The sequence below is a fragment of the Medicago sativa genome, chromosome 8, assembly GCF_051527215.1.
Source record: "Medicago sativa cultivar Bolivia chromosome 8, Bolivia_mono, whole genome shotgun sequence".
Lineage (NCBI taxonomy): Eukaryota > Viridiplantae > Streptophyta > Magnoliopsida > Fabales > Fabaceae > Medicago > Medicago sativa.
Genome location: NC_140756.1, coordinates 80,450,483 through 80,464,334, shown reverse-complemented (window position 1 = coordinate 80,464,334; position 13,852 = coordinate 80,450,483). Strand labels below are relative to the sequence as shown.

The 13,852-nt window shown below is 32.7% G+C and overlaps 1 protein-coding gene and 1 long non-coding RNA gene across 2 annotated transcripts; one reads left to right on the top strand and one right to left on the bottom strand.

Annotated features, from left to right (window-relative positions):
• Positions 1–767: 767 nt before the first annotated feature.
• LOC146902085 (uncharacterized) lies at positions 768–1,798 on the bottom strand. The gene is made up of 3 exons (XR_015021698.1): positions 1,585–1,798; positions 1,376–1,486; positions 768–1,288 (listed from the first exon to the last, which is right to left on the bottom strand). It is a non-coding gene; the product is annotated as an uncharacterized LOC146902085 (long non-coding RNA).
• An 8,650-nt stretch (positions 1,799–10,448) lies between these two features.
• Positions 10,449–13,635, top strand: LOC146902084 (uncharacterized). The gene is made up of 4 exons (XM_085737752.1): positions 10,449–10,543; positions 11,227–11,650; positions 11,741–11,912; positions 12,003–13,635. The coding sequence occupies exons 2-4, from the start codon at positions 11,474–11,476 to the stop codon at positions 12,122–12,124; spliced, it is 471 nt and encodes a 156-aa protein (XP_085593878.1). The 5' UTR covers positions 10,449–10,543; positions 11,227–11,473; the 3' UTR covers positions 12,125–13,635.
• The last annotated feature ends 217 nt before the right edge of the window (positions 13,636–13,852 follow it).

Sequence of the window (13,852 nt, the reverse complement as noted above, 5' to 3'; positions counted from 1 at the left end):
GGAGTATGAGAGAGAAAATTGTCAAAAAGTTGTCAAAAAGTGGTTGTCAAAATATCATTTCTCAAAAGCAAATGCTTCCTTGTGGCATAGTGTATGGCTATTTTTGATTTATCAGTGACAGTCAAGTTTGTGTTTTTGTCCTTATATGCTACAAAAAAACTAAGAATAATATCCAGGAGACAAATGCAGTTTAAAGTGTCTTCAATGATTGCAAAGTTCTTTGAACTGTTCAGAAAGGACATGTAGTAGGGTGACACCCAAAGGCTAATTGCTGATATGATTGCAATGAATACGGATCCGGATTCAGTGACTTTTGAGAGGGAAAAGTCATGTAACTTTAGTCAATATCCACCATTGGTTTAATCCTTTGCTTTAGATTTTGACATGTGTTCCTTCCTTTTTTGTATTACAAAACAAAAGCAAAAATCAAATTCAGATCCATAAAACCCAATACCCATAAAGCCACAACCCGTATCACCCTTTGACAAACCTCCACCTTCAACCCACCGTTGCCGCCGTGCGCCGCCGTCATGCGCCGCCGCTCTGCTCCGCCCATGCGCCGCCGTCAGGCACCACTTAGTGAGACAGACCTTGCAGCATTACACTGATTGGAGCTGTAATTTAGGCTATATTTTTTGTGTGTGTATATATATATATATATATATATATATATATATATATATATATATCACTGGATGACTTTGGTGTTTGAAGAATTAGAAAATAAAAAATATTTTGTGCATTCTCAATGATAGTTATGCAGGTTATGTTCTGAAGTGTTATTCAATTCATTAGAAGTATTCATAGAAAACAAAAAAGTATACATAACTTCAATTCATTATATCCAAAAATAAGTTATAGAATTATAATAGAACATTTTTTTTGCAGTGTATAATGCGTGATTTAATACAGTGCATTTTGTATCTACTTTACAACATCCTAATATACTATTTTACAATCTCAAATCTTAAAGCATTAAATTCTGCACAGTGGTCTTGAATCTTGATCTCCTTGCCTTTGCATTAAAACTTTAAATTCTGCACAATGTTGTTGAATCACTTTGGTTCTTTGCTCATGTACTGTCAAATTCTAGACAATGTGTTGTGGTTTCCATTAGCATTTGTCAAATTTTGCACAGTTTAGTGTTCAAAGGCACAAACAGAAAACCAGAATCACATATGCATAGTGGTGTGTTCCCTCTTAGCATTTGTCAACATAATACACGTATGAGAGGCAAAATTCAGAACCAACAACATACAAATTCAGTAAACACGCCAAAATTCAGAACCTGCATAATTAGAACACCATCAAAATTGGTCAAATTAATCTCATTTTAAACAGTGCTAACAACAACAACAACCAATTCCAGAACCACCGTAATTGATCAAAGTAACCATTAGTTGAAAATTATTCCCAATTCTTTCACACCGTCAAAGTACAAAGGTGTTCCCAATTCTCTCACACTGTTAAAATAGCAAACAAAATCCTACAACATAGAGCATAAGAAAGGATCAGTTAAAAGAAACAGAGATGAAATCAAAATCAATCATTGAAAAGGATAAGGAAAAGTGCACTTCTAAACACCTGCGACGAGAGGTACCCAGTAAACAACTGTGACAGGACGACGGAGACGGCGAGATGGGAGGTGCACGACAAGCAGCAAGGCGGCGCGCGGCGAGATGGGCGGAGCACGACAAGCATGTCGGCGGCGCACGGCGGCAACGGTGGGTTGAAGGCGGAGGTTTGCCAAAGGGGTGATACGGGTTGTGACTTCATGGGTATTGGGTTTTATGGATCTGAATTTGATTTTTGCTTTTGTTTTTTAATACAAAAAAGGAAGGAACACATGTCAAAATCTAAAGCAAAAGATTAAACCAATGGTGGATATTGACTAAAGTCACATGACTTTTCCCTCTCAAAAGTCACTGAATCCGGGTCCAATGAATACTATCCAAGTCCTGCCAACAGTTGATGCACAAATAATTAATATGAAAGGGACACGATTAAAAATAAAATTGCAAAGGTAATTTAATAAATCATACCTATACCATGTTGCTTTGGGTGAAATAGTAAATGCTTCAGAAGATAGTGCCATGACCTGTAATATTCAGAAAATAATAAATAATATAAGTTTTTAGCAGAAGACTTTAAACAAACAGTTAGCTTTCACTCCTAGAGGGGTTAGAATTGATTTTTGATGTGTAGAATTGATTACGATATTATTTTCTAATAGACTCTACTTTGAAATTATGATTTATAGCTTTTGATTCTAGAATCGATTTTTACACATCAAATTATAGTTCAACTCACTTTTCATGAATTTTTAAACACAAATCATTTTATTTTCAACTCACCTCTAGTCATAATCAATTTTATAGAATCAATTCACTCAATCAATGTTCATCAATTCACACCAAACATACACTTAACTCAGGTAAGTTATTCATTCATTATTCCAATCTTGTTTGATCATAAAGGTAAGTAATTAAAATATAGCTTCACTCCGAGAATTGAATTCCTAATCGATAACGGAAAACAACTCATTTGATTGTAATAATAAAAAGCTTAACCAAAACTACAATAAAAAAAATCTACGAAAACCTAATACATTACATCGAATTGACTTACTGAATTAAGATGATGAAGTGTATTTGATCGACATTGTATGAGCAACGAAGCTGAAGTTGAATTGTACTGGATCAAGATTACGAAGATGAAGTTGAATCGTAAGCATGAAATTGTGTTAGTTGTGTTGTGCTGGATCAAGAATGTGTAAGGAGCAAAGAGTGATGTTTGAATTTTTTTGGATTTTAGGCGCTCAAAATCTATTTTAACGAAGAGAAAATAAAAAATAAAAAAAATCGATTAATTATTCTTCAAAATATGTTTTGGAAACTCAAAACTATAAAATTACTTAATTATGATTTAGTTTTTGCTGAGTTGTATTTATTATTATTATTATTATTATTATTATTATTATTATTATTATTATTATTATTATTATTATTATTATTATTATTATTATTATTATTATTATTATTATTATTATTATTATTATTATGTAGTAATATTTGTGAACATATCATCCTTTAATTATTTATTCCATAGTAATCAATAGGCGTCGATAGCAGCGCTATAGCGGCCACGCGTAGCCAGACAAACCGTTGCGATAATCGTTGCAGCGGTGCAGAGTCAAATATTTTCTTATACACGTCTAATTCATGTGGTATACACGCCTCGATCAATAGTTGCGCCAATACGGTAGACGCCTTTCACCGAAAATTCTATTCAGTAGCCCGCAAAATAACCTATATGGAGCTTGTAGCGGGTAAACCTTTTGAGACCTACTTGGCTAGGTGGAGGATCTTCAGTAAAATGTAAAAGGGAATTCGAAGAGAGCGAGTTGAGTGGCTAGCTTTACTGATTGAAGAGATGGTGGCTTTGTTTGCTTTCCTTTCCTCTTTCGGGGAGCTGTCACAGACGATCTGACAACGTGATAAATAGATTAGGCAAGGATGACACTATTATCATCAAAGATGGTAGTAGATTCTCACTTCTATTGCGAAAGACCATTCCCTTAAATGAAAAGCACGTTCTACTACTTCGAATACGAGAATATAAGACCTCACATGTGCCGTGAAACACACTCTTCTATCTTATGGTTTCTCTTGTTTTATGATTTCTTTTATTTGTTCATCTGTCTTTTGTTTTTTGGTGTTTTGATTTATGAATGTCTCATGAGATTTGAGTGTTATATTTAATTTTATATTAAATATAAGTTTTTTTTTGTTGAGAAATATATAAGTTTGTTTATACTTTATAGTATTATTCATGTAATTTGTCCAAAAAATAATCAAATATCGGTGACCGCTATTTGTCATACCTCTATACGCTATTCCGATACCCCACTTTTGAGGTCAGCCGCTACGCACCACTACCCGAGATTGACTATTTTTTTTTACGTTTATCCTTAAAAATAATAAATATTCTCTGTTACAAGTAATCAAAATACAAAAATAAGTAAATTTTGTTTCATTGACGTTTTTTTAAAATAAGATTTAGTTATTATAGAATTTGGTGTACCGATACACAGGGCGGATCTCCTTGGGGCCCATGGTAGCCATGACATCCCCCAAGTTTTCTATATAGTATATGATATTAGGCATAGATATCATCATCATCATCATCATTTATCATTTATAACTATAATCCTACAAGTTCCCTCCAAAAAAATTCCCCCCAAATTTTCCCTCCACAACCCATGTTAATTAATTAAATAAAAAATGAAAAGAAAAAACTCACTACCCATGTTTTCCTCCACAACTTTATTTCTACTAATTCACCTATTAATTAATTAATTAACAATTAAAATGAGAAATAACTATCATTCTATTAATTAAACTAAACAATGAAAAAAACCACCCTACAAGTTCCCTCCAAGAAAAATTCCCCAAATTTTCCCTCCACAACCCATGTTAATTAATTAAATAAAAATGAAAGAAAAAAACTCACTACCCATGTTTTCCTCCACAACTCTATTTCTACTAATTCACCTATTGATTAATTAATTAACGATTGAAATGAGAAATAACTATCATTTTAATAATTAACTTAAAATAAATTGGAAAATAGGCTATATGACTTACTCCCTCTCACATTACTAATTATACACAATACATATTTCTTCTAATTGAAGAATTAATTAAATAATTAAATTGAAAACTCCCCCTCTCACATTCCTATTAATCTCTAAGAATACATTGACTACCACATTATCCATACCATCTTATTATTATTATTATCAACATGACTTCTCACAAAACCCCATTCACTTCTCCTCTCATCATCAATATATATATTATTCGGTTTATTCTCTATACATTTTTCTCTATATTGCCATTGCCTTTCAATTATTCATTTTTCAATGTATATATAATTCATACTATCTCCAAATATTATAGAAAATGTTATTTTTTTTCTAGGAAATATAGAAAATGTTAGTTGTACTCAATTTTGTTTTGGTTTGCCAACAAAAATTCAACTGATGTCAAAAACAATGGTAGCCTCTTTACTATTTTTCAATGAATCTAGCATTTGTCTCCATCTCTTGCTATCTAAAGTAACAATTTCATGCGCACCTTTTTATTTAGGCTTTCTTTCCTTTCTAACCATGCAATACATAATTACTTATTTTCAATAATGAATACATATATTTTTCTTCTAATATATATATTTCTGATCATGGAAGACTAAGATTCCAAATTATCTTTATGGAAAACATGTGAAAGAAGAGACTGTTTGAACTTTGAAGTATTAGCCTGCAAGAGGGATGCTTATAATATTATGTTCCGTATTTGAAGTAAAGTTCTCTATCATGATTGTCAGGTAGTACCACCTTCAATTGCATAGTAGATTTTTCCTCACGATTTTTTTGTTTTCGATGATTAGTGTAGCATTACTCATTGATTAGTTGGTGTAATTTTTTTTTATGGGATTATTTTACACATATGCTTAATTCTTCTCTTTTCTTTGTGATATTTTCTCTCATATGCTCTTATTTTGTTTTATAGAATAATTTGTTGCAAAAAGTTTATTTAAATCCTTTTTTTTAAGATCGAAAATCAATTTTTTTTCTCGAACTCATCCAACCTCCCACTATATAAGTAATCTCAAAGTGTCATTATATGTACTACTTTTAAATTTTGATTCATCTTAGTCATACATTAAGACAAGCCATCCACATATAACTTTCACAGATCTTTTCACTTCTGATACACTTTTCTTTAAAAAAGAAAACTGTGTTTAAATTTTAACATCTTAAAATGGCTTCCGATATCTGGAACATGGTTATAAAGATGAAGGGATCCGCTTATTGTTCTTAATGATACATATAATTTTATATTCCTCTTCGATTTAAAAATGTCTCTCTCACGAAATTCTAGCTAGCCTAAACTTTCAATCACTAATGCAACACGTCAAAAAAATCAATAGACTTCTAATTAATTTTCCTACTAAACCATATCACTTTTATTTTTATTTCACTAACCCCATCTCACTAAACCACACCACTAATATTGACTTATTTCATTTACATGATGAACTCAAAAAAAAAAAAACTCTTTGAAATACTCAAGTACCTATTTTTTCCAAGGTCTAAATTCAAAACGCGTCAAATATTATTCACACCATTATATTCAAAACAATATAATTCTATAAATATTGTCCGTGCGTGTTGCACGGGTAGACGTCTAGTATCACAAATTTCCCTTGGTCGTCATGGAATTGAACCGGCGCCTAGTTTTTAATATTTCAACTATAATACTTTTTTTTTGTTCGGGTGAGCTACTACGCCATATAGTAAATATAATAGAGTTATCATCACAACTCATTATTTAAAAGAAATTGAAATTTTTCGTAAAAATCAAATAAAATTGTTTATCTAAGTACTGCCAATGAATTGTTTTTTTAGAAATTATATGTAATTACTGAATTACTAAGTTAAATTTTTAGCCTTTTTGTTAATTTATTAAATAGTAAAAATTAATTTAATATACACGTCTTTAAAAAATATATATAACTTGTCACTAGATATGTCATTTAAAAACTCCACCCGTTTTCAAAATATATATCGCAGTCAACCAATTCACAGATGCCAGTGTACAACTTTGACCGTCAATATCTTTAATCATCTAAAGTAAAAAATTATAAAAATTTAATATTTTAAAAATATTTGTCGAGACAAATCAAACAACATCTTACATGCTAACATTTGTGTTTATTAGTTAAAAAGTAGGGTCAAAGTAAGTCATGTGAATAATACACATTGTAAAAGTGCGGTATATATTTTGAAACTGAGGGAGTATGATATATGTTTTATCGTGTCATAGTTAAAAACAAAAATGTAACATAATTAAAATTAGAAAAGTAGTAAACAATGTTTTTTATAAAGGAAGTAGTAAATAATGTTATCCTATTTTTTTTTATTATACGTGTGCATCAAACACATGATAAAATAAATGTATATCTTACCACTATCCTATCCTATTTTTATCACGGTCTTTATTTTATCATGTATCTATACTTTCTTACGCATCAAACGAACACTATGGTTTCAATTGAATATTCGTCTGAAATAATTAATTGTTGTATTCTATAAGTAATTATATTCTGAGTTCATGTTTGTTATGTGATATTGTAGTTTTGCTAAACCAATTGCTTTAGAGAATTCGGTTTCCAATCTGGCTCTAAAAAGTGAAAGTTCAAAGGCACTACCAAATTATACTTCAAATTCTCCATTGTTAGTGCAAACACCAGCGCCAATACAGGAGCCGGAATGATGACACCAAATATAATATCTTTAAAGCTTTTGCATTTATGTTTATTTTTGTGATGGTTACGTACTCCCGATCTTGATTATGATTGACAAATATATATATATATATATATATATATATATATATATATATATATATATTTGTTAAGCGGGGGAAAGACTAGACATCAGGAGGCAACACCGACATCCCAACTAGGTTGACCCTCCGGGATGCATCCGTCCTATACTTGTCAATCTCTAAATTTATTAAAAAAGGAAAAAATATATACAAGGAGAGGGGGCACTAGGCCAAAACCCTCAAAGGAAACAAAATAGAACAAAAGGAAACAAAAAAGAAACTACGAAAATCTATAATTGGGTAGGCCAATTCTATCTCTATAGAAGTCCGTATGCAACTCATCCGGAAGCGTGTCACCAAACAGTACCCTGAAGCGCATGACCCATATTTGTCAAATTATCCGCACAACTGTTACCTCGAACATTCCAATATAAGAAAATCATTGAGAAGATGGAGGAGGACCACCCTTTGCACGGGTCTTATAGTGCGGCTTTCCGAGGACTTGCTTTTTCATAGTTAGTTGTTGCTTCTTCGATAGAACTTGCGTTATTCCTTCTGCAGCGGTCCGTTTGTCATATTATCGGATTCGAGCCCAAAGTTCCAAATCACTGTACATTTTGTACGTTTTTGCAAGTGTGCGCTTCTGGATGATCATTTGGAACCTGGAATGTTATGGTAGCCTCAGTTTGATCATTACTTGCATGTGCGACGTGGTGGGATTGGTGTGCTACTGAGGGTTCAACACACTGCCCTTTAACGTGTGCTTTAGCAGAAATCTCTTCCACCACATGTATTGAAGTACTAGGCAGCCGGTTTTTACGCTAGTTGTATCAGCAACAGTTTATACCTCAATTGTGTGAATTGCGGCCTTCTCAACATTGACAATTTAATATTTGTATAAGATAAATTAAAAACGCAAAGAAGCAAATTCACAGGGTGCCACAAAATGAAGTAAAAGAAGGAATTTTGCTCGACAATGGCTAGAAAAGCCCAACCAATCAAAATCAAGTGTTGAAGAACAACATTTTTAGGTTTATGTTACGTGGCAAACATGCAGGCCACTAACCATTACTTTTGTGCTACGTTAAATTTAAATGTTCCTTCATTTCAGTTCTTTACGATTCATGTTTTAATCTTTGCACGTGTTTTCCATTTAGAAAATGAAAATGAATACATTTCCTGTGTTTTCCATTTTCCTGCACTTACATTCAATTAAATTTACATTAAATAGGTATCATTTTCGATTTATTTTAACAAGTCCTTTTCATTTTTGCAAATTTTTGTTTATGCTTTTATGAATTAGTCAAATTTAATTTGGATTTAAACTTTGTATTTCATTCATTTTTTAAACTTGTTTTACATTCATTAATTTACAATTTATGTTATTGTGTTTTATTCATCATCTGTCCGTCATTCATTTATTTGATATATATATATATATATATATATATATATATATATATATATATATATATATATCATCAAACTCGTTTTCTTCATAAAATTATTTGAAACTTACTTTTTAACTTGTTCAAGAATACTTCTAAAAAAACAAAAAAATAATTTGTTCAACCTCACACTAACATTCGTCCATTAATTGATGTTGTTGTTAGATTCCTTTTTTTAATAGTTGATAGATTCATGAGTTGATACCTTAATTTTGAATATTTTATTTTATGAAAAAAAATAAACTTATTTATATCAATAACAATAGCATTAACGTACGATACAAGTAGCATCAACTCAAACACATAAGGATATGTTGTATATGTAGCCTCCATAAATAACTCATGAGAAATTACATTGGCTACCCTTTTAGAAAACTCAACCAACGAATTTAAACAAGACTCATTCAAAAAAGCAATAATATCTCTAACAAGAAAACCAAAATAAGATAAATGATCTACTATACTACATTATCAAGCCCCATGTCTCTAATCCACTTGATAGCTTGTAGCAATCCATACGCTCCCCCTCCTTAACAGATAACATAGGCGCATAGCTCAAAGCTTTAGCGCTAATAAAATTCCCATGATCATGCTATAAGACGCATACCAATACCAATCTTATTTTTTCAAAAAAGCCGCACACAAACATTATATTTCAACTTTCCTAAAGGCGAGTTTACCCAACATCCCACATTTGGCTGAGCTGCAGGAGGTGGTGTAGAGCTTTTCCATTTTGCCCATTGCCATTCACTTAAAAAAGTGAGTCGCGCATCTTATCTTAATATTATAAAAGAAGACCAGTCCTGCAAGCAAATTCTTAAAAAACCCTAAGCAAGCTCTTCCCCATTTAACCAGCAAATTCATATGGAGGGAAAACCCTAGGGTTTAAAATGGAAAAATGACTTCATTGTCCTTCATATCATGTGCTATGGCCTTGGGAGTCGAGTTTCTTATGGCACACGTTTACTAGGCTTGGGAGTTGGGACAATGATGGTTGTTTCTTTTAAGCATACACTTGGCTGAAGATTTGAAATGAATGCATGAGATTAGCAAGTTCTTCTTTCTATAAAACCCAAGATGATGCATTCCCAAACCACAATACATCAACCAATTTTTTTTTTGTTGCAACAAGAGCTAGCAATGGAACATTTTGGGAACTTCACAATGTATGCCAAGGATCATGAAGCTGCTGGTGCTATATGTTTGATGAAAGGTGTTAATGACTACCTTTTATATGTTGCCTGTTTAATGTTTTATTCAAAACCTGAGTTTGATTTTGGCATTTTCATTTCAACCATGCAATTATAACCTTTTTCTGGTACTGTGTTAAGTTTGTTGCTCAAATTCTTATCCATGTACTGTTTAGTTAAATGAAATGTGGGAATCTGAAATCTCCAACAGTAAATGGTTTGTGTTTGTTGTGTTTGTAGTACTGTATTTTTCCTGGTATTGGATCTTTAATAATGTTCTCATAACTTTCTGCTGCAGCTTTGTTGTTTTGATGGCAGTAAATTTGTGCTTCCAATATTGCAGACCTCGAGTGTTATGTGTTTGTCTTGCTTCTATTTAGCTTAATTTTCTTATTTGTGCATCTTTTATTTTGTGACAACAGTGCAAGGCAATGCTGGTGGGGAGATTGACAGAGGTGTTAGGAGGGATTTGGTTAGGCTTCGTACCTTTCACATGGAGTAGGACATATGCTCTGTGAGTTGGTTTACTTGCTACTAATGAATTTACATTTTTTTGATATTAATGTTTCACGAAGATGCATTGACAATTTCAGCTTTGTCTTAAAAAATGTTTCTCACAATTAGCTAAGTCACCAAATTTGATTTGTATTGTTGTAAGCAAAAAGTTAGCAGATTCATTTCTTCTAGCTACTAACTCAACTCATATCAACTAAATTTGAAAGTGGCTTATAAAAGTTGGCAGCATAAATTTGAAAGTGAATTTTAATAGTGTAATTTTTCCATTTTGGCACTAATGAATTCTTTTTTTGTTTTTTTTTTTGTTAAGTATGTCCTATGTGGTACTTTAAGGTTGTGTTTTTGTGGTGTGATTTGGTGAAATCATTTTCGGTTTTAAACATAGTTGGACAATAGTCATTGTTTTGTGTTTTATTTTCAAATAACAAACCAAATAAATTGCTGATGATTGAATAATAATATAGCTTATGTAGAATAATAACAGAGCTTATGTAGGATGTTATATCATAAACTCTTCATGATTCAATCTTAGTTTCTTTTCCATTGGTGTTATTAAGATGATTTTGATTTATCTAATGACTTATTTGGTCCTCAATCATAGTTGGACAATAGTCATTGTTTTCTGTTTTATTTTTCAAATCATAAAACAAATCAATTGCTGATGATTCAATGTTTGTGTAGCGTAAGGGAAGGCTGCCCGCTTGCTTTGCAAGAGGTTTTGGACTACAAGTTGGTCCATATGTCATGCTTCGTGATCAGAACCAGAATGAGATTGAGGTTGTCGTTGAAAAGAAGAACGGGAAAGTGTATTTTGCTGATGGATGGTCATTTTTGAAGACCTTTTATGGCATATTGGCTGGTGGTTGGGTCACAGTGATATTTGCCAATCGACATCTTTTCCTGCTTGAAATTAAGAACCTCATTGGAGATGAATTGGTATCCTCGCCTTGATCCTCCCCTCAAAATGATGTTGCAGACTCATAGTGCAAATGACTATAGAAAGTCCTTTGTTAGATATGGTTCCAATGCTCTTTTCCTTCCCACTGTTTTCTGTCATACAATTGTTAAGCAGTTAACGTCGGAGGATGTTACTTCTGGAGTGTTGGTGAGTTGCGCATTTTATTTCTTTACCATTGCTTTCTAATAATAACTGATTAGATGTTTAACTTGCGTTGTTTTTTTCCCGTGTATTCAGAAGCTTAATTGGCTAGGTTTCTGTCAAGCTGTGTTTCTTGCTGAGCCAACGGAGATAACCGTCTTTGATTACCTTGGTTATCCTTGGAAATTGCAAATGGAGTTTTGTGTATCGTTAAAAGGTTCCAGGGTTATTTGTAAAAAGTCTGGCGAAGCATTGTACTCTCCATCAGGTCTTTGTTTTGGTTACTTGCATTTATTTTATATGCCATGATTTTCATTTAGGGTACAATACTTAATTCTTTATATTGACTGCCTCTCAGGAACGGCGGCTGGTGTTGAATTTGCATCTGTTCGTAGGGACATGTTAAAGCTGAATATGTATCATGTGGAGTTTGAGATAACAACTGTAAGTGTTTTGTATCTGTTTGAGGCCATTAATTGAAATTATTGTCATTGACTAATTTCACAGTAGTCGTCGGATCAAAGTCCCGCATTGGTATAATAATGTATAATAATTTGGTTGATTACTTGATGGCGAAGTAATGGTTATCATTTTAGACTAAGGTCCGCCGTTGAATTTGTCTGTACTGTTTGCATATTCCTCATATGATTGCGTTGAATGGCTGGAAAACCAGCATCGGCGGTAGTGATTGAGATCATTACCATTGGTTATTATCTAAATTGCTTGAGAATTAGAGTCTATTATTACTTTAAGGGCTGGCTTTTCGGTTACTTGATTGTCAAGGAAACATTATAAGTCTGATTGTGGGTTATTGATCGTTAGGAGTTTGATCTTATGTTATTAATAGTTGATTGTTCATAAGTATAATATTGTTCATTTTATGTTTTACGGCCAAAGGTGAGGATTTCTGCGTGTTTTGCGAAGTAATATGGCCTACATGTCGATGACATCGTTACGTTGCGTGACCCAAAAAAAACATTTTTGAGGTTCAGGTTGAAAAGAAGAATGGGCAGATTTATATCAGGAATGGTTGGTCTGACTTGAGAGGGTTCTACAAGAATGACCTTGGTGCATGGATAACACTCACCTATGCAGAACCAAACCTCATGCTCATGTCTATAAAAAATAGATCTGGAGTGGAAATTGAGTCCTTAACAACACTCCTCCGATTAAATCAAGGCCTGGTTGGTCCACTTACCGGAGGCAGTGTGATGGGTTTTTACCATTCTACTGTCCACATCTTGGATTCTTCCGATGTTCTTTCGGGATGGTAAATAGTATATCGTAGTTTCTATTCGTGTTTTAATTTTAGATTCACAATTATACATAATAATCTTACTTATCTCTGTTTCCACCACTGATGTTGCCATGGTCTAACTTTTGCCGTGATGCATTTTCGAAAAATAACGCTGATATAACTATTGTTGATCAATTCAGGTTTACTTGGAAGTGTGATGTTCAATTTGTGAAGGAGAATAATGGTGTATATTGTAAAATTGGAGGTGACTGGAGGATTATTTTTGCACGCCACGTAGGTTGGTTGCAGGCAATGCTATAAAACTTTTTATTAATAGGGAAAAGGGAAACAACGTTTTTACTTCAATCATGTTCCTCTGCAGTGTATACATAGACGCTTTCTCCAGCCTCCGACTGATGTTGATACGAAATATGTGTATCAATCACTATTTTGTGCGGTGTCCCTTGAAGAGGAAAACGATCTGATTATTAATGGGATCAATGGTTATGGTGGATAATTTGCTGGTGGGGATATTTTAGTTTGTCTCACTTTTGATGAATGTATTTGTTCCGTAGTTATTTTATGGATATTCTCTTCGCTCTATTTTGGTTATTATCCGTCTTTGTTTAGTGTTCTTTGGTACGTGATGGTGGATCCCGATGAATGTTGAGTTTCTTATATGTGTAGTCTTAAGTTTAGCAGTCATGTATGCATTGTGTACTTATTAGACTATGAAGTTTATTGTTATGAATTATTTATCTTTTTCCTGTTGAATTAGTACTGCCGTCGAGTTAGTTATATTCATTTGACATGCCTTAATCTGATATGATAATCAAAGCTTATCTAAAAGGACGAAATAAGGAATAAAAATGGCTGAAAGATATATACTCTAGAAAACAGGCGCATAGATAGCATGGTTTGCTATTTCATACCAATGTACCATGACATATGTATGTGTCTGAGACTGTAGT